At 40.0% G+C, this 25,576-nt stretch overlaps 1 protein-coding gene across 12 annotated transcripts in view; it reads left to right on the plus strand.

Moving 5' to 3' along the window:
* The first annotated feature begins 588 nt into the window (after nucleotides 1–588).
* SMG7 (SMG7 nonsense mediated mRNA decay factor) overlaps nucleotides 589–25,576 on the plus strand; it is a 90,365-nt gene continuing 65,377 nt past the window's right edge. For 3 of the 12 annotated variants that reach the window (XM_027074371.2, XM_053209488.1, XM_053209489.1), the window contains exon 1: nucleotides 742–908. In XM_027074371.2, the coding sequence (XP_026930172.1) occupies nucleotides 880–908 (29 nt within the window). In that variant the 5' untranslated portion in view covers nucleotides 742–879. Of the gene's footprint in view, nucleotides 909–25,576 lie in introns of all 12 variants that reach the window. The other 9 variants (XM_053209484.1, XM_053209486.1, XM_053209487.1 and 6 more) reach the window with 5 other exon arrangements.

The following is a 25,576-nucleotide window of genomic DNA, read 5'->3' on the forward strand; positions in this document are numbered from 1 at the left end:
AATCCATTCGCCAAGGGAGGGTCACCCAGTCCGCACACATTGGTTACTATGACAATACAACCACAGCCTCCAGTTGCCATGGCAGCTGCTTATCCAATCCGATTGGTTTCCTTTCTCTTCCTCCCTGGGCTCCACCCCATCCCCTCCAACAGCCTCCTGGGGTGCAGGGGGAGGGGCCGCAGACAGGGGAGGGGGTTCTTAGCGTCACACTCCGGGGCGCGAGGGAAGACTAGACTTGAGGGACTGGCGGGCGGAACTGTAGGAGGAAAGGGTAGCGTTTCCGGTAGGAAAGAGTGGAGGAGTGGAAAAAGGAAAAGAGAAATCGGGTGGAGTGGAAAGACGGGGGAAGACTTTGAGTGTAACTCCTGGTTGATTTGGGCTCGATGTTCCTGGTGAGGCCGGGGTTACCCCCTCGCGCGGGAGAGGAGTGGGTTGGCCGGAAGCCGCCAAGCGCCTCCAGCCGCCCGCTCAGCAGCCGCACAGGGACCTCACCGCTAGCGGATCCCAAGAAGGAGCGCTACAGGGAGGGAGAAGTCACCCGGAGGGACGGGCGCCACTGAAATCTCGCGAGAAGGACACCCCCCACTTCCTTCCTCTGCTTCTTCCTCTTTCCCCGCCCCCTTCCCTTCTCCCTCCCCTTCCCCCCTCCCGGGTCGGAGTGTCCCTGCGCCCCACGGGCCGGAGCAGCAGCGAGAGCAGCTTTCCCCGCTCCCTCCCCCTCGCCTCTCTCAACTCCCCCCCCCCCCCCCGCCCGCGGAGCGAGGAGGAGCCGGAGGAGAGGAAGATGGCGGCGGCCGCCAGCACCCGCGGTGCCGCGGGGCCGCTTCGAGGAGCCTGAGAGACCCACAGAGGCTTCGCGGGAAGACGCGGCGGCGGAGGATGAGCCTGCAGAGCGCGCAGTATCTCCGGTGAGTGCAGAGGTCGGCCCCGTACGTGGGGGGAGCGGGTTGAAGGTTCGGGCAGGGAGCAACAGACACAGAGGTGGTGTGTCGGCGCGGCGGGGGAGTTGCTGTGTCCTCTCCTTCCCCGGCGGGGAGGCGGGGGTTGCGAGGGGATCCTCGGGGATCCGCGGGAGGGGGCGGGGCGGGCACACTCACGAGTGCCTAGCCCCCGCGGGCCGGGCTGAGTTCCAGCGTAGCCAGCTCGTCCCGGTGCCGGGAAGGAGGTTAGGAAAGCGTGAGAATGTGTGTGCGCGCGCGCCCTCGGGGTCGCGGGCTCGCAGGCGAGGCGGGGGCGGGGGGGGGGGCAGCGGCGACCCCGAGTGGAGGTGGGTGTGGAGTCTGATCCTGGTGGCGGGGGTAACGTTGTGTGGTGTGGGATTGGCTGGAGCGTTGCTTGGGGAGAGGACGAGGTGGAAGTCCGCACACCTGGGGTGGTGGTGGAGGGAGTGCGGAGAGGGAGAGAGACCTCTGGAAACCCGAGTTTGTTCTTTATACTCGGGTTGGAAGTACTGAAGAATAATGTCATCTGTAGTTAGTTGGCGGGGTGGGGGTGGGAGCATAAAGAGGGGGAATGGATGAGGAAGTGAGGAAAGAGGGAGGTACTATGGACGGGGTTGGGTTCCCCAGAAGAAACTGAGTTAGAATTAGTGTAGTCAGATGATACCATACTGAGAGTTGTGTACGTTCATTAAGAGTGTTGTAAGGAACTTGTATGTCGGAGGTAGACTGACGCATGGGTACAGAGTGTGTGAGAGTATGTGACGGGTGTCTGGGGTGGTGTGAAGGGAGCGACTGATAAACATTTTAGGAAGGGGAAGATAGATAGATTGCAACCAAGTACACGCTAGTGAGAGCATATTGAATGGAAAGACACCAGCAGCCAGGAAGGTTCCATGGAAGCAGAATAGGAGCTTGGACATAGAGGTAAAAGAGGATCAAAATTTTGATGACAGAGAAAAACAAGGTGGTTAGAGTCTGAAAATAATTGGAGAGTTGCTACTTCTTAGAAAAGGGGAAGGAAGACCTTAAAACGGATCCTTTTTGTCCTTTGGGAGCAGAACTAAGAAAGGCAGGCTAATGGGAAGATGTTTAAAAAAATGGTTTCATACCTTGTAGAAGAGGGACTTGGTTGGGGTAGAAGTCTGAAATGAGCAGAAAAATTGCTTTAGCTGTTTAGTGAAAATATTGTTGTGTGATTGGCTTCCTAAACACATATTACAAGAGAAGGTAGGTAGTGATACAGGAAGGTGGCTGTTGTACTTATGAAAGTAGTAATAGTTTCTTTGAGTAGAGTGTGGAAAGGAGAGAATGGTGAGATCTTTGAATTGTGGTTGAATGCCTGAGTTTAACAGACAGGGTGCGCACAACACGTGTGCCCAATGACTGACTTTGGGTAGTTGGAACGATATCTGTAATATTACAGTCCTTTTCTCCACTATTATCCTTGTATTGTTTAACATGTCAGATAAACTTAATAAATATAACTGTGAGAAAGATCTATGGTAGATGTTGTAGATGGATGTGGAAACCATCAGGACAGTACTTAATTTTAAGGAATTTGCAGTTATTATTAATAATAGCATGGAGTAAAATAAGGCAAGTATCATAAAAGATGCCAGTGTCATTAAGAGTTCAAAGACACGAGATTATTTAAGCAATTGGGGGGAACCAGGAAAAGCTTCCTTTGTTCATTTGCTCATTCATACACATGATTCATCAGTCATTTTGTTGATCACCTATATGGGAGGTATTGTACCAACTGCTGAGAAAAGAACTCCACCCTCTTCTTACAGAGTTTACAGTTTGGTAGGTTTCAAGGAGAAAATGGAAGTGGACCTTAAGTATAAGCAGTATTCTGACAGGTGTGGACTGAGAACAGAATCCAAACGGAAGGAAACTGAGCAGAATACTCAGATAAGGGAGTATGGGAGCTGGGGAAGGTATTCAGACTAGTTAAACAAGAATATAGGGTGATGCAGCTGGGAAAACTTTTAATAGACTTTTTTATAGATTAAGTTTGATCCCTTCCTTTCACAAATGAAGAAAGTATAGATAGCATAATGAAGTCAAAATTGTTGAGGACCATATAGCTGGAACGTGGAGGCTCTGTAACTCACATGTAGGTCTTCTGACTCTGTATCAGCCATACTGTGTGACATGTCTGGGTTTATCCATTCTTACCACAGATATGTATTGAGAGCTTACTGTATGCCAGTCACTCCTCTAGGCACTGAGGATACAACGGTGAATGAAAGAGTAAACATAGGAAGGTATATTCTGGTAGAATTAGGCAATCGGTAAACATGAACAGATAACTATGTCAGGTGGTGACAAGAACTAGAAGGAAAAAGCAAGATATGGATATCTTCTTTTATATAGACAGGGTGATCAAGGAGAGCCTATTTAATAAGGTGCCTGTATTTGAGAGGGTCTTGAATTGTGATCTGTAGTTATTAGTTGAAATGGATGGATCATGGAGAATCTGAGATGATTTGTTTAGAAGAGCATTCACATGCTCACAGATAGGATTAGGAAGATGAATCTGTGTACTGTAATAATGGGCAGTTAGGACCAGAAATAAGGCGGTAGAGTAGAAAGGTAAAAGCAGACTGGGAGAGAGGTGATCATTTTAATGGGAAGATCAGATGGTTTTGAGAGGCTTCTCTGTTAATGTGTTTTATATTTTGTAGATTATCATAGTAGGGAAGACTTATCTTTAGGTTGTGAAATCAGTGGTAGACAACTTGAGATGAGTTTAGTTCCTTGAAGAAGGGAGAAAAGAATAAGAAGGAACACTGTTTGAATAACTTATATTTTACCGCTAAAGTTGAATAAGCAAAACTGAACAGGCACCAGTGTTTTCTCAGTCTTGCATGTCTGTTCTAAGTAAATAAAGCAAATCTTAGGGCTAACAGTTGTCTGAGACTTAGAGGGGATAGGGTAATAAAGACTTGCACCAGCCCAAATTTCCCTCTTTTTCTTCTTCGGATAATCATTCCATTTAAAGTCTGCTGTGAGGCGGCTAGAGACTGTCTTCAGGGAAACATCATGTTCACTTTCTTTTCTTTGCTGGAAACCAAACCTTTTGGTTTTTAGACAACTTGGGGAGGATGTTAGATACTGCTGAACAAGTGTGGTTGGGGGTATGACATCTATTCTTTGTGACCCTTGACTTTAGGGAGAATTTTGTTGCCTACCTTTCTCAGTGGTATAAGACCATGACTGGGCAATTTTTAAACTGCATAGCTATAGATCTTTCCTCATGGAGATGAAAATTAGCTTTGTATCAGCTAGATTCATTTGCTGGAGTAAATGACCTGGGGTGTCTGGCATTGAAATGGTGCATTGTTGGTGGCAAACCAGGGAGTAAGATGGCAGTTTCAGAAGAGTGAGATAGGAGGATATGAGGTTAAGAAGCATCAGTAAGACGAAGATAGAGAGTTCAAAATCAAGGGGACTGAATTAGTCTTGAGTTGCAGAAATAGAGCAGAGATGATAGGAAAGAAAACCTATCTTCTGTTTGGGAAAGAAGGTAATGTTGTGAGGAAATTTTTTGTTGTTGGAAGAGAAATTTTTTTTTTTTAAAGCAGTGTCTTTTTTTTTTGAAATAGCAGATTGACAAGATTCCTAAGTGAATAAATTAAGAGTACTTTTCTGCATTTTATAAAAATAAGAACTGGTCTTAAAATAAGGTTCTACAAAGAATATGATTGGAAATTTATTTCTCGAAGAAAAATTCAGTCTTTTCTCTTGATTTATGGCAAAATAGAAAGATCTTAAAGACTTTGACACCTCTGTTGAGTGAAAGAAAATGGAATTTTGAATATTGTCCATCTAATAAGGGTGGGAGAAGGGTAAAGATAATCCATGGATGAGATAGTAGGTGATGGAGATCATGCTTTAAAAGAATAGTATTTTAAAGGATAGAAATACGGAAATTAACATATCAAAATTGGAAATGCAGAGATAGGGAAAGTATTGAAGTACCAGACAGGGAAGACATCATCAAAGTTGTTTGGGAAGTCGAGAAAGTAGAATAATCATAGCCAGAGGGAATACCAGCCAAACAGGTCAAATCCTATTATAAAAGGTGGCATAGGTGATACTGAACAACATCTGCTTCTGTCACTGTACTCCCTCCACCTCTTCCTTTCCTTCCTTTCCTTCCTTGCCTATTTTTGTCTTTTTTTTTTTTTTCTTTCTATGCTGTAGGTTTGCCAGGGAGATCCACTTAAAGTTGATCCCTGGTATTAGACCACTTTACAAGAAACATCTACAAATTGTCTACTTTGTTAGAATTTTTTTTTTTTTTTTTTGCATGGTCCTTCTATTAGCAAAGAGGCTACATTCCCCTGGCACACTTTGCCAGAAACTTTGTTGCCAGAGGTAGAAATAATGTAACAGACACAAGGTGGTTTTCTGAGACAACAGAAAAAGGGTTGTCATTTAAGTACTAATTAAAATTCAGGGGCACCTGCGTGGCTCAGTTGATTGACCTTCGACTCCTGATTTCAGCTCAGGTCATGATCTCATGTTTTGGGAGTTCGAGCCCCACATTGGGCTCTGGGCTGACAGTGTGGAGCCTGCTTGGGATTTTCTCTCCGCCTCTCTCTCAAAATAAATAAATAAAATAAGTTAAAAATTTTTAAGTACTAAGTAAAATAATCCAATATGTTAAGATAAAATGTGTCACAGTAAATCTTGGGACATAGGGAGATAAAAAAGGTAGAGATAAAGGTAGAGATAAACAAGCAGAGCCTTATCCTAGCCTGGGGAGAAGAGCAGGGAAGTTAGTGGGAGCAGTTTGGGAGGAATATGTGTACGAAGTAGGTTCTGGAAGATTCTGGTAATTCTGGGCTGGGTATTCACTGTCTCTGGAAGCTTCAAGAAATCCTATAGCACATGCTGATCCTAATTCACATGGTCAACAAGTCTTCCCCTGCCCCAGACCCATTCATGTTTTCCCTGCATGTGACTTAAAATAAAATAGCTCTGGTCCCAGAAAATCAGCCAAATTTACCAGCCAAAACATGGCTGATTTACCAAACATGGTAAAATTGTTGGAAAAAAATTGCTCTCTCTTGAGGCTTATAACTGTCTTTTTTATTACAATGGTGTTAATGGCATTTTTCCTGCTTGAATGTTGAGTGGCTAAATTGTTTTGACAGTTAATTTCTGCTTCCCTTGCAGTTTCAGTTGGATTCAAAATGTATACTTCCTGTCCTAGACTATGTTTCATTGCTTTCTAACAGCTGCTATGTTCTACCTTCATGGAAGAGGAAGCAATTGCTGAGTTTTTGTTTTGTTTGTCTTTTAAGATGCTGTTCACTAGTGTAGCAAGTTTCTCTTGAGGCAGTTTTCGGGTGGAGGGTGGTTCAGACTTTAAAAGGGCTAGTTTGTTTTACAGTGGAGAAATATTGTTTGCAGCCTCCAACTACGTGCCTAACCCTGGCTAGCATGGATTAGAGAAGAGTGATGCGAATGAGCACCTGAAAATTCAAGTGGGTTTGTTTTCCTGATTGATCTTGTTCAGAGAATAGATTATTAAGCATATGTGTTTTGGATAGTCGATTAGTCATATATCTGTATGTGGGTATTTTGGCAGATGGTCATACGTTGTCATTTAAGTTTTGTAATCAAGCTGCATTTTAGTTGTTGAATTGTTGTGGATAGATTTATCAATGGTCTAGGAGATTGAAACTAAGGGGGGCTAATCAGCAGTTACAGGAATATGCAGGGATGGAGCTTTGGCAAACATGTCCCATGGTAAGTGAGAACTTGTAACCAACTCCTTTCTTGTTAACACGTAATGGAGCTCCTTAGGAGGGTTGTTTTCACTGTCCCTTAGACCCATTTTGTAGTCAGTGGGAAGAGTAGATGTTTAAGAAATTGTTTAAGAAAATTTTAGGAGTCTCAAGTAGACTAGGTTCAAGTAGACTAGACTACTAGTAGACTAGTAACAATTTTGTTTTAGTTGTTTTCTTCCTTGCTTCATTTGGAACAGGTTTCCTAACCATGGCACTTCACAGACATTTTGGGTCAGACAATTCTTTGTTGTGGGGATGAGTCCTCTGCATCATAGGATGTTTCGTAGCATACTTGGCCTTTACCCACTGGATCCCAGTATCATTCACCCCCATTTGTGACAACCGGAAATGTTCCCACACGTTGTCAGATGTTCCCTCTGAGTGCATATCCTCTCCCAGCTGAGAACCACTGATTTAGAAAATACACATAGGAGGGATATATCAAATATGCACAGCATCAATTCATTTTCTTGTTTTCTCCTTCTTCAAGCCATAGATTACTTCTTAGGCTTCCCTGAACTTTTTTCTTCTAGGTGTAATAGGCCAGTTACCATGTTTAGACCATACTTTTAAAAACTTGTACATATTGGGTGCCTGGGTGGCTCAGTTGGTTAAGCATCTGACTTTGCTCACGTCTTGATCTCATGGTTTGTGGGTTCTGGCCCTGCATTGGGTTCATGCTGACAGTGCAGAGCCTGCTTGGGTTTCTCTCTGCCCCTCTCCTGCCTCCCTCTCTCTGCCCCTCTCCGACTCATTCTTTCTCTCTCTCAAAATAAAAACACTTGTACTTACTTTAAATGTATTTTTAAAGTCTTTTATTTTATTGGCAGAGCACAATTATAGGAGCTTTGCCTGTGGGAACTCAAAGCTCCTGGAAAAAGGCATTTAAGTAACTATAACAGCAGATAAACTGCAAAGTGCTAGGATGGAGAAAGAGGTACTGTGTAATTAAGTATAGGAGAGAACTTTATTCCAGCAGAGGTGGAGGTGGGGTCAGGAAAGTATCTTGGAGATGAGATTTGATCTAGGTTTTGAAAGATGGATGAGACTTTCAAAAGTTGATGTTAGGAAAATTGACATTTCAGGCAGGAGGAACATCTCATAGCTTCTTTACTCCAAATAATTTTTAATAGTTTATTTATTTATTTATTTTGAGAGAGAGGGTGAGCATGAGTAAAGGAGGGGCAGAGAGAGATGGATAGAAAATCTCAAGCAGGCTCTGCAGGGTCAACACAGAGCCTGACATGAGGCTTGATCTCATGAATCATGAGATCGTGACCTGAGCCGAAGTCAGATGCTTAACTGACTGAGCCACCCAGGTGCCCCCCCCCAAATTATTTTTAAAGTGTATTTATTTATTTTGAGAGAGAACACACATGCACAAGCAGGGGAGGGGCAGAGGGAGAATTCCAAGCAGGCTTGAGCCTGATGCAAGGCTTGATCTCAAGAGCCTTGAGTTCATGACCTGAGCCAAAATCAGGAGTCAGACGCTTAACCGACTGAGCCACCCAGGCTCCCTTTCTTTCTCACCTAATACTGACAATTTTGTTGCCGTTTTTCTCTGTCTCTCTGTGTCCCTCTCATACACATCCATCCATCCCTCCCACAAGTAAACATCCAGTTTTTGGCCAAGGTAGATACCCCAGGTCCTGGGAGATAAAAAGAGAATCTGTTGTCAAGTAATTTTACCAGGCCCACAACTATCACATAGTTCATAGATGCTATGATATATACACAGGGGCCTTATGGAAAGTTCTTGAAGTCTGTTGTTAGCACTGGGATTCTATGATTCTGAATATCTTGTCTTTTATTTTATTTTGTTTTCCTGGTCAGCCTTGCCCAATCTGGCAAAAAGAAATGGCATAGCCCTATTCCTCTTTTTTTCTCTTCTTTCAGTGTTTCTTTTCTGCAGATACCACATCCACTCCTGTCACCACATCATCATTATTTAAAATCTGTTTAGTATAAATAATTGTGTTAGATCCTAGGGAGGCACACTGGTATAAGATACCATGTCTACCATTCAGAGAGTTTATAAGCTATTTAATGAAATAAGCATAAGCATAAAATAATACAATAATAACAAAGTACAGTTGAGTATAGTAGTTTGGAGCATGGTCTCTGGGGCAGAACTGTTTGGATTCAGATCAACAGCTCTACCACTTACAGACTGCATTACCTTGGACAAGATCCTTAAGCTTTCTGTGCCTCGGGTTCCAGATCTGAAAAACGGTGATAGTAATAGTATTTATCTCATAAAGTTATAAAGATCAAGTGGGTTAACTGGCAAAGTACTTGGTATGGTTCAGGCGCATAGTAAACACTATGTAAGCTTTAGCCGTGGATAACAATGCCTGAAAACTTAATCTGATAATTTTGCATCTCTGCCTTCTGGACATTCCTCATTTTAGAAGTCTTTCTGTCGTAGCGAACTCCACTCTCTTAAAGGTAAGCTCGTAATCCTTACCCTTCTCTTCTCACCGTGTCCTGCGTGTTTCCTCATTTTCGGCGTTAGTGCTGCCACTTTGCGTCCTCCCATCAGGTTTAAAATCTTGCAGTCATGTTTCAGTTCTCCAGTGTCTTCAGACTGTTCCACACATAAACTGCTCTGGGAAATGTTGTCTTCCTGCTGTCTCTTCTTTTTATGTCTGGCACTGTCGACCTTATGCATGTACTGTTGAAATAGTCTTCCAACTGATACCTTGCCTACAATTCTCACAGGTAGCAAAAACAAAGCATTGACTTTGGGTTTTTAAACATTGTCCACTAACATCTCTGAGTCTTGATTTCTTTCTCATTAAAATGGAATACTGATCTCATAAAATTGCTGTCAGTGTTAAAATAATGAAAGTTTATACATGTTTGGCAGATTCTGGTTCTCTTTCACATTCCTCACCTGTCCCCCTGCCAGTTAATCTATTGCACTGCTTTTATATTAGGCTTCCTGCAAAGCATTTGTATGTTGCTTTTCCTTGCTTAAGCTCCTTAGTCTGGCATTCTGGGTCTTCCATAAAATGGCCCTCATCTACCTCTGCCAAATGATATCTTGTTATGTTTTCCTAAGAACCAACTATGCTAGCCAGAGTAATCTCCTCATTGGCTTCTAAAGATGGTTTCTCCATTCCTGCTTTAATCTCTTTTCCTAGGCCATTTTCCCGGTAGAAAGTACCGTCCTGTACTATCTTAACTTAAGCTTCACCTTCTCTGAAGACTTCTGTGTTCTGGTGATTTCTGCATTCTTGAACTTTGTAGTATTTCCTGTCTCTTAGTCATTTGGTACGTATAATTTCTTAAATTTCTAATTATCTCTTTTTTAATAGAAATGAATTATCTTTGCAGCTAGACCATGACAGAGACCATGTCTCAGCATTTAAAAAAATTTTTTTTTCAATATTTATTTTTGAGAGAAAGAGAGTGTGAATGGGAAAGGGGCAGAAAGAGAGAGGGAGACACAGAATCTGAAGCAGGCTTCAGGCTCTGAGTTGTCAGCACAGAGCCTCACATGGGGCTGAAACCCACGACATGTGAGATCATGACCTGAGCTGAAGTCGGATGCTTAACTGACTGAGCCACCCAGGAGCCCCATGTCTCAGCATTTTTAAGTACACAGTGTACCATAATGGGTGTTCAATAAGGTTTTCATGCTTTTTTGTTTTTGCCAAACATTTATGGAATACTTACAAATGCCAGTGCTAGGCTCTGAGAATGAAGAACGAATGAACTGGTTTTTGTTCCTTAGGATAATTGTTTCCTGGAGGAGATGGGTGTTACACAGATACTTCAATATAGTGTGGTAAATTCTATGTTAAATGTTTTCAAGGGTGCTAGAGTACACTGAGGAACTTTTATTGCCTGGGGAGTTAAGAGAAAGCTTCCAGAGTTGAATCTCTGAGCTCAGTCTTAAAGGATGAGTAGGATTAATGAGGTGAAGAGAGAAGGGAAGGATATAGCGGGCAGAGGAACAAAATGAGTAAATAAATGCCTGGGAGCAGTATGTTTGAGGAATTCTAAAAAGTTTGGTGTTAGGAATGTTTGAGAGTTTGGTTGATGTACACATCGTGATCAGATTAGACTGCCACTCAGGGTATGGTGTAGAAGTTAAAGAGATTTTTATTAACCCTGTCTCATTCAGCTTTTTGTTTGGGAGTCTAAGGTTCTTTTTTCAACAAATCTGGTCATTAATCTTATGGGAATAATTAGTTAAAAATTAGTTATTTGGAGTTATTTGCAAAAATTAGTTTTTTGGAGTTTTGTAAGAGATGAGAGTTTTAGTGAATATATGTAATTCTGAAAATAACTGGGTTGCTAGGACTTGCTTTCTAGAATCTTCACGTCTTGAATCTAGACATGGAATAGAGGTGGAGGTGAGGGAAGAAAGAATGTTAGGGGGGGAAAACAAAACATTAGAGACCATTTATTTTTTATTTTTTATTTAAAAAACAATTTTTTTTTCAACGTTTTTTTTAATTTATTTTTGGGACAGAGAGAGACAGAGCATGAACAGGGGAGGGGCAGAGAGAGAGGGAGACACAGGATCGGAAACAGGCTCCAGGCTCCGGACCATCAGCCCAGAGCCCGACGCGGGGCTCGAACTCACGGACTGCGAGATCGTGACCTGGCTGAAGTCGGACGCTTAACCGACTGCGCCACCCAGGCGCCCCTAGAGACCATTTTTTGATGATTAACATTTTATTCTCACGGTTTAGGCTGGCATTTTTCTTTCTGTAGTGTCTTAAGTGAGAAGCAGGATTCTAAAATCTATTATATTTAAAAAGCTGCTATATTTAATGTGTTAATATCCTCAGTTTATTTCCTAAAACTCCATGGGTTTACTGAACACATAAGTTGAATGCTTTTTCATTCCCTTCTTTTCCCAGAAGCCTAGTATTTCAGTGCTGTTAGTTGGGATAGAGCGAATTAGAATGTGTTTTATTAGTACTGTCTCTTAGAAAGGTCATGAATTATTGCCTAGTTTTTTATTAGGTGAGATACTGTGCATTGATGAGATATAGGTAGGAAGATAATCAAAGTAAAATGCAATTGGAAGATGATATTCAAAGAAGAAATGAGTTAAAGTATTTGCTTACTTGGGGCAACTGGGTGGGTCAAGTCGGTTAAGCATCCGGCTTTGGCTCTCAGGTCATGATCTCGCAGTTAGTGAGTTTGAGCCTCACGTGGGGCTCTGCGTCGGGCTCTGTGCTGATAGCTTGGAGCCTGGAGCCTACTTTGGGTTCTGTGTCTCCCTCTCTCTTTGCCCCTTCCCTGCTCACACTCACTCACTCTCTCAAAAATATTTAATTAAAAAAAAAAAAGGTTTGCTTCCTTGAAAAAAATATTTTTAATGTTTATTTTTGAGAGGGGAGAGGGGAAGAGAGAGAGAGGGAGACAGAAGATCTGAAGCAGACTCTGTGCCGACAGCAGCAAGCCCATCATGGGGCTTAAACTCATGAATCATGAGATCGTGACTTGAGCCGAAGTCGGACACTCAACTGAGACTCAGACACCCAGGTACCCCTTACTTGACAATTTTTTTATTGCTGGTGGGAAAAAATAAAAAGCATCGTGTTCAGAGACCACTATAGGATGAATTTGAATATAAAAAGGGCATCTACAAAATTTTGTGCATGTGCATACTTATATTTGTGTAAGATATTTATTTTATTTTTCAATGTTTATTTATTTTGAGAGGACGAGAAAGCACAAGTGGGAGAGGGACAGAGAGAGAGAGAGGAGAGAGAGAATCCCAAGCAGGTTCTGTGCTCTCAGCACAGAGCCTGATGTAGAGCTCAAACTCCGGAAACTGTGAGATCTTGACCTGAGGCGAGATCAAGAGTGGACGCTTAATCACCTGTGCCACCCAGGCACCCCTAGTTTGTGTGAGATATTTTAAAGCAAAATTTTTGTATTTTAATATGTAACTTCTGTAAAATACGTTTTTCTCAAACTCTGCTTATTTTAAATAATTAAAATAATACTATTTGCCTGAAATACTTTTGTTTTTTTGTTTAATATTATTTATTTTGAGAGAGAGGGAGAGAGATGCGGGGGCTCAATCTCATGACCTTAGCCAATACCAAGAGTCAGACGCTCAAGTGACTGAGCCACCCAGGCATCTCTGCTTTGATTTGTTTTTTAATGGAAAAGGGTCAGAACATTTTAAGAAGGAAGCATAACTCAAATGTTAAGGCATACTGGTCATAAATTCTGGTTTATAATAGGAAAGGAAAAGAAATGTGAATAGATTAATTAAAAAAATTTATTGCTTAGGTTGTTTGTAACTCCTACTCAAGGGTCTTTTGGTTTCCTAAAAAAGCGGGGTGGTGTAGGAAGTTGAATGAGCAAAGCCTTTGGATTAAGACTGGCCCAATTTGTGTTTAGATGGTCCTGAGTTCAGATGCCAGCTCTGCTGTGCATGGCAATGTAACCTTGAACCTCTCTAGTTTTAGTTTTCCATTTTGTATTTTCCTTTCTATAAAATGACAATGATAGAATTCTTGGGAGAATTACATGAGAAGATGTGTATATAAAACAACATAGTAAAGAGCCATTTAGGCTCTTTGTGCCTTAAATGGCTATAGAGTGGGTTGAGTGATCTTTTACTGTGAAGTGGGCTACTTTATTCCTCAAGGGTACTGTCTTACATTTTATTAGTGCTTTATACTTCTCAAAATACTTTCATATAATTATCTTCTTAAGCCTTTGTGTACAGTAACTTTGTATAATTCAATTGGCATATTGTAGAGAAGGAAAACAAGACTTATGTTACCTAATTAGTGGCAGAGTTGCAGTTGGCCTAGTCTGCTTCCTCTTTGTCCACTGCACATACTTGGGCAGTGCTCTTAAAAATCAAAAGTTTCCCTTTTGGTATCTGTGTTTGCCATTAATGCTGTCAAATGTTGTATGTAATTTAGATGGCTCACAACTACTGAGTTGCAAATTCATATATTAAAAAGCATATTTCTTAAGTTACTTTAATTTTTTAAAATTTCAAGTGCTAATATAGATGTGATTTTTGCCACTTTTGGCATCCAGAAAAGTAATACATACTTGTTTGAAATAGAACATAACAAACCCCAGAAAATTGTAAGAGTGATCATCATGATCATGCAAGAGAGTGCAAATCAAATCTGGGACAATAGGCATAAATCTGGACTGTTCCAGGCACACAGAAATTTATGGTTTCTCTACCATCCGGGGTTGTGTCACTTTCCAGTTATTTTTTTATGTGTAAAGTAACATATTCACATACTTGTATATTTGTACACATGCATATTCTTTAATAACTGGGATTGGGCTATATCATCTGGGTTTGTAATCTGGCTTTTTTTCACTTAACATTTTATTAAAGACATGTTTATAATTATATATCTACAGCATCATTGGAAACATCAGCATGCTGTTTTGTATGGAAATACCATAGTTTTCTAAACTGATTTCCTAACTGAAGATTTGTGTTATTTCCAGTATTTTATTATTTTAAAAAGTGCTACAGTGAACATCCTTGTACACCCATATCCTTGTGTACACTTATGCCATCCTGAGTGACAGGGAGTGCCCATTTAAAAATACTTTATTAGGTGTAGTGGGCAGAATAGCACCCCCAACTCCCTACAATATGTCTACATCCTTATCCCCGGAGCCTGTAAATATATTCTGTTACTTGGCAAGGGGGAATTAAGTTGCTAATCAGCCAAGTTTAAAATGAAGAGATTATCATGGTTTATTTGGTAGGACCAATGTAATCACAAGGATCTTTTAAGTATGGAAGAAGGAGATAGAAGATAGAGATAGCATTCTGCTGGAATGGAAGGGGTCACAAGCCAAGGAATACAGGCAGCTTGAGAACCAGGTAAAGGCAGAATCATGGAGCCTCCAGAAAGCAACACAGCTGTGCTTGACACCTTGGTTTTTAGCTTACTTGGACCCACTTAGGCTTCTGACTTTCAGACCTGTAAGATGTTTTGTGTCATTTTAAATCCACCACATTTGTGGTAATCTGTTACAGCAACAAAAGGGAACTCGTAATACATAGTACATCCTCACCAGTACTGAAGGTCTCATGCATCTCACTTTTTTTTTTTGAAACAGACTCTTTGATGTATTTATTTGTATTACACAAGGGCAAATCTGTCCAATCCTCTGTTGTTTCCAGAGTGTATTCCACTGAACATGAATTTTCTGGGAACTTCATAGGTATTAGGATTCTCAATATTTCCAAGGCAAAATAAATTTAGAAATATTGGGTTACACTGGGTTCTTTATATGGAAAATGGTTATCTCATGGATTTACTTTATTGAAGCGTTACTTTCCTTTTAAAAGTAGCACTGTGAGGGGCACCAGGGTGGCTCTGTTGGTTAAGTGTCCGATTTCGGCTTAGGTCATGATCTTGCGGTCTGTGAGCTCGAGCCCTGCATCGGGCTCTGCTGACAGCTCAGATCCTGGAGCCTGCTTCAGATTCTGTGTCTTCCTCTCTCTGCCCCTTCCCCACCCATGCTCAGTCTCTCTGTCAAAAATAAATAAAAACTTAAAAAAAAAAAAAAAAGGTGCTTTTTTTGATAAGAGGGGAGTTACTTTTCTTTGGGTTTAGACCCAGATGTGGACGTAATTTCTTTCTTTATGTTAATTAGTTTACATCCCCACTTTCCCAAGTGAGGTAAGATGAAAATGAGAGAGAACAGTTTAGAAGTTAGGAGTTGCAGCCGGGCCGAGCCCTGTAAAGTGTGCTTGAAAGGGAGATGGTGTGATACCAAACTAATAAAATACCTTTCAAGTTTTCTGCTCTTCTAGTTGTTACCTCCACTGTTTCTTCACATGTGAAATGACAGTCTTTCCACTATTTCTGGCAACTGGTATGAAGCTACAAGTGATGACAGCACTCAAAACCATGAGTAATTTTCTCTCATTTTTAATGCTAACAGGGAATTGCTTTCTTTTGTGTGAGGATTTACTTGTTTTTGTGTTGTATTTGGGAGATGTTCTGATTTTTGTGGCCATACAAGTATACCCTTTAATATAAATCTTTGTGAAACTTTGATAGGGAGTCTTGAGTTAATATCCTTTATTTTAAATTGTTTTGGTATGTTATTTTATGATTTTATTAAGAATGTTTTTAGGAATCATTTGATCTGTTTATTGTTTGAATGGCTTCTTAATATTTATGCTCTCGACCCTCTGCCACATGGGTCCTCGATGAGCTTTCAGTCACCTGTAACTTGGCAGTGCTAACATAACTTTTTGGTTTTTTTCAGTTCTGACATGGAAGCTTGCGTAGAGTAGCCATGAGGTGTGGTAACTTATGGAGAAAGGCCTCTGGTTTGTGCATTTGACATGATTAATAAGACTAAGCCAACAATTTTATTTTGTGCCAGACACTATTCTAAACATTGTGTATTAACTGGACCTTCACAGTACCCTGTGAGAGGTATACTACTGACTTCATTTTATAGAAGAGCAGAGAAGCTATTAGTTAGCCCAAGGTCATGTATAAAGTAGCTGAGCCAGGAGTCAGGCTCCGGAATCAGTGCTTTAACCATGCATCATATGGACTGTACCTCTATAGTTTTATGTTGTTACTTGCTTAGGATTGTAGGATTTTGTTTTTATTTTATTTTTGTTTTATTTATATATTTATTATTAGGTAATATACGGTAAAACCTTGGTTTGCAAGCATAATTTGTTCTGGAAACATGCTTGTAATCCAAAGCACTTTTATATCAAAGCTAATTTCCTCATAAGAAATAATGGAAACTGAGATGATTTGTTCCACAACCCAAAAATATTCATATAAAAATCATTATAATACTGTAATATAATACAAGATAATAAAGCAAATACAAAATATAAAGAAAAATAAATTAACCTGGATGTAACCTTTGAAAACCTTCATGGCTGGTGTGAGGGAGACAAGAGAGAGGAGGGTCATTGTGTAATGACTTTCACTATCACTAATGGAATTGCACAACTATTTGTTGGCTCAGTGTAATCTTTTTCTTTTCATGCAACTTTAACAAGGAACCTATCCAGTGACACTTTTGCCTCCTTTTGAGGATTTTGCAGAAATGTGACATTGCATTGTTGTTAAACAGATTCATCACTCACACTGCTACAGCCTTATTCAGGTGGTGCTTTTCTACAAAATTTTGCACTGTTTCCCATATTTTACACATCTCCCCAATCTCATTTGAAGTGAGGGATTCCTCTGCCTTTTGCTTCTTCTCTTCTGCAGACGAGATGCAGATGTAGACTTCTTATAAAATCTTGTAACTTTGGCCACTCGTATACCTCATTCATACTTCTTGATGATTTGCTCCTTCCCTCGTAATATCTTCTTACCCCCCTTCTCTTCAACCTTTTTCTGCGGGGCGGGGTGGGGGGCATTGTATACGCTCATGGATGTTGACTACAGTGCAGTATTAATAAACTCTTGTCATTTACTGTATTGAATGTAACTGGCAATAAGGCAGCAGAGGAAAGAGTCTCTATCTGCAGGCAGCCTGACCTGGGAAGAAGCAAAGCATTCCTAAGCTTACTCTTGTCTGGAAAAGCAAAGGACTGTCTAGAGGCGCTTCAAAGTGACAAAAAGTACGCTCGTGCCAGTGGTGGGCATCTTCCAACGTTCTGAGAAATCACTGATTTCTGCCAAACACCACAGCCTGAGACTAAGCATCTGAACATGAGAGACAATCACCCACAATCCCACAGTGAGCGAACAAGAGAGAGAGAGAGAGGAACCATTGGCTCATTGTGATCATGTGACATTTGGCATCACGTACTACTTGTATTGCAAGACATAGCTCGTTTATCGTTTATCAAGTTAAAATTTATTAGAAATGGTTGCTCGTCTTGCAAAACACAGAACATGCTATTCGTAATCCAAGGTTTTACTGCGTTTGTATAAAACATTTAATATGCACAAGTATATTGTATATGTAGTATATACAATATGAACAGACTTCTCAATCTCAACCTTCCTAGTGCGTTTATTTTTTGTAGAGTAATAAGGGAGAGGGCAGGGTAGTTCTGCCAGAAGGGAAGCAGAACGGGGAGACCTTTTATATTTGTAATAGATGAATTTAGACTGCTTTGAACTCTGACTAGTTGGCCTGCTGTTTTCTCATAGCTGTTCTTCTTACAGTCTCTGCCTTCAGTGTTTACTTAAATGCAGTGTATTTCCCAGGACCTTTGGGAATATTGAGAACCAGAGACTGTGGGTAAAGACACTCCTGACCCACCTGGGCTAATAGGACAAGTGCAGAATGACTTTCCAGTGTTTTTGTTTTTGTTTTTTAACGTTTATTCACTTTTTTGAGAGAGACAGAGTGTGAGCAGGGTGAGGGCAGAGAGAAGGAGGCACAGAATCCAAAGCAGGCTCCAAGCTCCAAGCTGTCAGCACAGAGCCCAACATGGGGCTCAAACTCACGAACCGTGAGATCATGACCTGAGCCAAAGTCAGACGCTCAACCAGCTGAGCCACCCAGGCACCCCAATGACTTGCCAGTGTTGTAACGTAAGTACAGAAGATTGGGATTGCCTTTTCCTTATTGTCTTGGTTGATTTATTACACAGAAGTGTTCAGGTGTCAGCTTCTGACACTAAGGAACATGATTTTACATGTATGAAATTCAAATCTTAAATAATAAGTTGCTTCAAAAGGAAAATTCAGTGTGACTTTTTAAAAGTAACAAATTACTAAAGCTTTCATATGTGGCCTGACATCTTTGAATTTACCATTTTCCTGCTTAAACGTAGTCAGCTGAGACTGAAAGAGTAAGACTGTGTTTTTAACTCTAGAAAAGGGACAGCCTTCCTCTACTTATCTCACAGGCTTAACTTTTTTCATGTGACTTCACATTGTCCTTGAAAAGTTCTTTCTTCCAGAAAGTCTTTCTTTGAATCATCTTAGATTTTGTCAGGTGAATGAGCAGATGTTTCTCTTTATTCTCGGTACTCTTTCATTGGTTACATCACTTTGTGTCTGTTCACTGTTTTGTTCCATGTTAGCCTTGGAAGGGAGGCCTTTCTCGATTATCTTGGTACAACTTAGAGCAATACTGACAATCAGTAAATGTTGACCAGTAATGTATGAGCGCATACTGCAAACATTTTGAAATGTATTAATTTCTCAGAATGGCTGATAATTTGTTTTCAAGAGATGCTCAAGTCTGAATCATTAGTATCATTCTCCATTGTGATATAAACAAAACTAAGCATACTTAGACAAAAGAAGCAAAAACTTTGTCATTGTCTTTTTAAGAAATGCTAATAGATTATATAGGTTTAAATATGGGAGACTTAGGGGAATATATCAGTTATGTGAGCAAGAGAAACAACTGGCTCATTTAAGCATGAAAGAGTTAGAGATGTAGGTTCAATAGCTGCTGTGACACGTTACCACAAACTTGGTGATTTAAAACAACACAAATTATTATCTTACAGTTCTAGAGATCAGAAGTTTGAAATGGGCTCCACTAGGCTAAAATCTAGGTGTCTTTCCTTCTGGAGGTTATAGAGGAAAATCCATTTCCTTGCCTTTTCTAGGTTTTGAGGCTGCTCACATTCTTTGGCTCATGGCCCCCTTCCATCTTCAAAACCAGTAATCCTATCACTGTACCCTTTGCTTCCTTTATCGCATCACTTCTGACCCTCCTGCTGCTTCTTTTACTTGTAAGAATCCTTGTGATTATACTGGACATAACCAGTTAATCCAGAATAATCTCTTCTCAAAACCCTTAATCACCTCTGATTTACATAAGTCCCTTGTACAATAATGTAAGGGAACATATTCACAGGTTGTGGGGATTAGGATATGGGCATTTTGGAGAGGCCACAATTGTTGTATAGCCTGGAGTATGCAGCCTTAAATTCAGCCTGTGAAGACACTCCTGTGCAGGACTTTGTCTCCATAACTTCTATCCCTGACCCATGCCTGACATGCTGGACCACTTATACTGGGAATTGGATGTAGTGGCTGTAGTTGTCACAGTCCCTCTTCTCTCACTAGCTGCCATTTACATGTCGGGTTGGTGTGCTCATTGAGAAGCCTCATTCATGTCCCTGTACCCTAGCTGCAAGGGAAACTGGTAAATCTAGAGTGGAAGGTGGCTTCTGTCTTGTAAGTTGGGGGATTTCTTAAGAACAGGAGGGGAAATTCAGATGTGGGACTCCAAAGAAGAATGCCAACTAGAGAGAGCATGTAAGTACAGTGGGGAGTTATTGGTAATGGGATTCTGTTCATTTGATAAACTTTGTGCCAGAGATGTACAGATGAGTGAGACAGGTCTGTTTCTGTTCTAGTGCCAGCCAGAGCAGGAAAGGAAAGCCACGTGCATGTACATGCCAGTGCTGTAACATAAATCTGTGCTGATTTCTCTCAGATGTTAACTGATAGGAAGCCAACTCTGTTTTGTGAAAACTTTTCATTTTCATTTCCATTTCATTCTCTCACCTGCTTATCAAAAATTGCTGTCAATGTACCTTTGCCTTTTGAATGGTTGGTGACATGGAGGAAGGTAGGTAGGTTTTGAGGTTTTCCTCTTTCACTCCAGTAGGTTAATCAATAATGTATTGATAAATGCCTGTGCTGTCCAAAATGGTAGCCACTAGGAAAATGTAGCTGTTTAAATTAATTTTATTTAAATGAGTCATAGTAACCACATGTCAAATGTTCATGTAGCTAGTGGCTACTGAATTAGACAGCCCACGTCTATCCCGATGGTGTTGCATGTTTATTGTTTTGAGAGTCAGTCAGGAAAAATGAAATGTTTAATAAGCTCTTTTTTAAAATACCCCTGATATGGTTTTCCTTTTCATATAATGCTTTATCTGAGTTCATAGCATCCATTCATTCACATGTATTATATGTTCACTGATAAAGCAAACTTTGCAAAATATGCATAATTAACTCTAACTATAGTTAGAAACTCTATAGTTTCACATAGGAAATTGAAGCCCAGAGAGACCAAAAGGTCAAGCAGCAGAATTAGAAGGGGCTTGTATTACTTAATTCTACTCAATGCAATTTAAAGTGCCTCAGGTGCTGAGTAGGATACTAAAAAGGCTAGCTGTTCTGCCCTGGTCTGGGCCTTATTCTCTGGTTCTTGTTGAATTTCTCAACTTGGGCTGGGCAAGGAGGGCAAATGGAACAATGTGGAAAAGGGGCCTCACACTCCTAGGAATGGATCTAGCTTTTCCCAGGGAGTCTTCCCGAGACTGATCCCCAGTCACTTTCAGGATGTAATGCCGCTAGATTATACACGGGTTTGCTTTTTGTCTCCTCCCACAATCCCTAGTCCATAAATTCCTTGATAGCAGGAACCTTGTGTACTTCATTGCTATATCCCAGGTCCTAGAACAGTGTCTAAGTAGGTCTGAAATATTAAGAAATTAATAGTATGAATTCTGTTCTACAGCTGCTTCTATGAGTAAGCAAAGTGGTCCATCTGGAGGATTTTTTTCCTAGCTAAAATCTTAATAGTTTCAGGAGTTAAAAGTCTTTTGTAATTTCTCTTTCATATTGCTAAAATAATTGATCCTTTCATGAGTGGTTTGTACCTGCATGGCCCAGTATAGTAACTACTGGCCACCTATGGTTATTGAGCATTTGAAATGTGGCTGGTGTGACTGAGGAACTATATTGTAATTAAGTTTATTTAATTAATTTAAGTTTTAAGAATTTATACTTGATTGAGTTGTCAGAACAATTTGAGTATGTAAATCTACCTTTCAACAATAAATTTTATGAATTTAAATACTGATCAAATATTTCTGATAAAGAATTAGCTACTTAGTTGACAGATGCTTTAATTGTAAAATATCTACAACATTTTGACAACTTAGCATGAAAAGAATTTGAAATCTTTAATAATTTTTATATTGACTACATGTTGAAATGCTAATGTTTTGGGTATGTTAGGTTAAACAAAATACATTAAATTATTTTCTTCTTTTTCTTTTTACTTTTTTTTTAAGTAAAAAGAAGTAGGTTACATATGGTAAATATGTGACTCACATTATATTTTCTTCTATTGGCCAGTAGTAGTATAGACCATAAGGAGCTTCCATCAAAGGATTTTTACTGTTAAAAAATTTCATGTGTGAAATCATGTTTGTAACCTTGAGGTTTTTACTTAATATGTACTTTAGAAATACACAAAGGGGGGCACCTGGGTGGCTCATTCGGTTGAACATCCAACCTCTGCTCAGGCCATGATCTTGTGGTTCATGAGTTCAAGCCCTTCACTGAGCTCTCTGCTGTCAGCGTGAAGCCTGCTCCCAATCCTCTGTCCCCCTCTCAATGCAACTTCACTCTCCCCCACTTGAGCTCTCTCAAAAATAATAATAATTAAAAAAAATAAAAATACACAAATAATATCTTAGTTAACTACATTCATTCAACATATTTATTCAGGGAAGACTAGATAATAAAGCACTCTTCCAGGCAGTTTTGGGGTTATGGTATGAGTAGCACTTTCAGAGATTAATTGAAGAAATAACAAGTTAGGATGTAGTATGCATGATTAAGAGGTACAAATCAGAGGGCTGACTTCACAAAAATGTCTTAGAACGTTTTATGAAGGGTATATCATCTCCTGAAAATAGGAAGACTTTTGTTAGGAACTGAAGACGGATATTCCAGGTAGAGAAAATACAGTGTTTATTACTAAAATAAATAAATAAATAAACAAACACAAGAAGAGTCAGAAGCATTGGGAGCATAGTTCATGAAGGGGTAGGAGACAAGGTCAGAAACTAATAGGGGCATACTGACTGGCAGTGTACTTAGTTTGAGCTTTGTGGTTAAATGGAAATTGATTTAGTGTTTTCAGTCTGGAAATTGATGTGTTTGAAATTGGTTAGTATCATATATTTGGGAACTCTATGCAAGTAAAGTCATGGAAACCATTTGAGGAAACTGCCAAAATTCATGTAGGAGATAATGAAAGTTTGAATCAGGGTACTGAGAAATACTTAGGAGAGAATACATGGTTGTAACCAATGGGGCATTAGTAACTGATTACATATGAAGGGAGAGAGGGAAGGTCATTGATGATATTGAAGTTGCTTGTGGCGAAATGGTAGCACTTTTCATGGAAATAGGTAATAGAAGTATGGGTGTTGAAGGGAGGGAGTATTTAATGAATATCCATACAGAGATGCCAAATAGGCAGTTGGAATGTAGACATACCATGAGCTGAGTTGGAAATAATTGATTTTGTAGTTGTCTTCAATAAGGTGACACTTGAATCCACAAGCTGGGAAGGAATGATAGAGCTGTATGGGTATCAGGGTGAGATCCTTAGGGAAGAGGTCCCAGATGGTAACAAGGTCAAGTTCCATTCTTTTTTTTTTTTTTTTTTTCTTCCCCATCCTTCCACCCACCTCCCCTCTGGTAACCATCAATTTGTTCTCTATAGAAAAGAGTCTGTTTTTTGGTCTCTCTCCTCTCTCTCTTTTAAGTAGGGTTCACACCCAGGGCAGAGCCCAACGCAGGTCTTGAATGACCATGAGATGAAGACCTGACCTGTGAGGGGTGCCTGGGTGTCTCAGTTGGTTAAGCATGTGGCTCTTGATCTCAGCTCTGGTCATGATCTCATCATGGTTTGTGGGTTCGAGCCCTGCGTTGGGCTCTGTGCCAATGGCTTGGAGCTTGCTTGGGATTCTCTGTCCCTTTTTCTGTCCCTCCCCCACCTCTTTCTCTCCCTCCCCCTCCCTCTCTTTCTCAAAATAAATAAATAAACCTTAGGAAAAAAAAAGACCTGAGTTGAGATCAAGAGTTGGACTGTTAATCAACTGAGCCACCCAGGCGCCTCCCTTTTTTTTCCTTTGGTTTGTCTCATTTTTTCATTTGTTTTGTTTCTCCTCCCCCTCCTTCTTCGTGTTATTTATTTTGAGAGAGAGAGAGCAAGCGCCTGCAAACAGCGTAGGGGCAGAGAGAGAGGGAAAGAGAATCCCAAGCGGGTTCTGCACTATCAGTGCAGAGCCTGATGCTGGACTTCAGCCCATGAACTGTAAGATCACACCACCTTTTGTTTTTCTTAAATTCCACATAAGAATGGAATCACTTGATACTTGTTTTTCTCTGACTGACGTATTTCATTTAGCAGTATATTCTCTAGATCCATCCATGTTTCATTCTTTTTTATGGCTGAGTATTCCATCATATAGTTTGTATGTATATGTAATATATATGTTACATCTTCCTTCTCCATTCATCTATCATGGCTACTTGGGCTGTTTCCATAATTTGCCTATTGTAAATAAAGCTTCAGTAAACATAGGGGTGTATATATCTTTTTTATTTAGTGTTTAAATATTTTTTGGGTAAATATTTTATGGTAATTCTATTTTTAATTTTTTGAGGAACATCCATACTGTCTTCTAGCAGCTGCACCAGTTTACATTCCCACCAACAGTGCATGAGAGTTCCTTTTTCTCCACATCCTCATCAATACTTACTGTTTCTTGTGTTTTTGATTTTAGCCATTCTGACCGTGTGAGGTGATATCTCGTGCTTTTGATTTGCATTTCCCTGATGATTAGGTGTTTCATTCTTAATGACTTTGCCACTCTATATAGGTGGAAGCAGAAAAAAGAAGCAAGAAATGACAAGGGGTTGTTCTAATGCAGTAGTTCTCAAAGTGTCGTCCTCAGACCAACAGCATCAGCATCACCAGGGAACTTGTTAGAAATACAAATTCTGTGTCCCATCTCAGACCAGCTGAATCAGAAACTGTGGGGCTTAAGTTTAGGTATTATTTTCAAAAGCATTCAGAGATTTTGATGTAGGCTGAAGTTTGAAAAAAATGCAGATACAGTATAGTATTGAATACTATTCAAGGAAGTATGAGGACTTAGAAAAAGCTCTTAATTGGGGCGCTTACTGTTAACTTGTGAGAAAGTTTGTAATATTAAATTGCCACCAATACTGTTCACGCTATTTAGTCATTTTTATGAATATAGAATATGCATTTTATGTAATGTGTAGATAATGTATTTTAATCAGATTATGATCATAGGGTGTATACTGTTTTAAATCACATTACTGGAGGTAACGAAATAAAATGCACTCATTTTAAGTGTACAGTTAATGAAGTTTTATGAGCATATATCCTCTAACCACTGCTCTAATCAAGATATAGAACATTTCCAAATCCCCCCCAAATTCTCTCAGACTCCTTTGCAGTCTGTCCTTACCCTTTTTGTCCCTCTGTGCCTCAGGCAATCCTTGTTCTGATTTGTATCACTATAAATTAATTTTGCTTGTTCTAGGACTTCATAAGTGGAATAATACAGTATGTACTATTTGTGTCTGAAATCTTTTGCTTGACATAATATTTTTTAAATCAGTCCACTTTGTTGCATGCATCACTAGTTGTGTTCTGGTTGCTGCTGAGTAATATTCCATTGTGTGGTTATACTACAGTTTTTTATCCCTTCACTTTTGATGAACCTTTGGGTTTTTTGGTTTTTTTTGCTACTGTGACTAAAGCTTCTAGAAACATTTTGTGGAAGTCTTTCTGTGGACATTTTTCATTTCTTTTGGTAAATACTTAGGAGTGGAATCATTGTGTCATATAGTAAGGACACATGTAACTTTACAAGAAATTACCAAACTTTTTCCCAATGCAGTTAACGTTTTATACGTCCACTAGCACTGTAGACGAGTTCGAGTTCTTCCACATCCTCAGCTACAACACTTGGTTTTGGTAGTCCTTTGGTTTTTATCATTCCACTGAGTACGAATTGGTACTTTATTGTAGATATGCATTTCCCAGATGACTGAAGATGTTGAGCTGCTTTTCCTGTGCTTACGGGCCATTTATGTATTT

This window comes from Acinonyx jubatus, chromosome E4, assembly GCF_027475565.1.
Source record: "Acinonyx jubatus isolate Ajub_Pintada_27869175 chromosome E4, VMU_Ajub_asm_v1.0, whole genome shotgun sequence".
NCBI lineage: Eukaryota > Metazoa > Chordata > Mammalia > Carnivora > Felidae > Acinonyx > Acinonyx jubatus.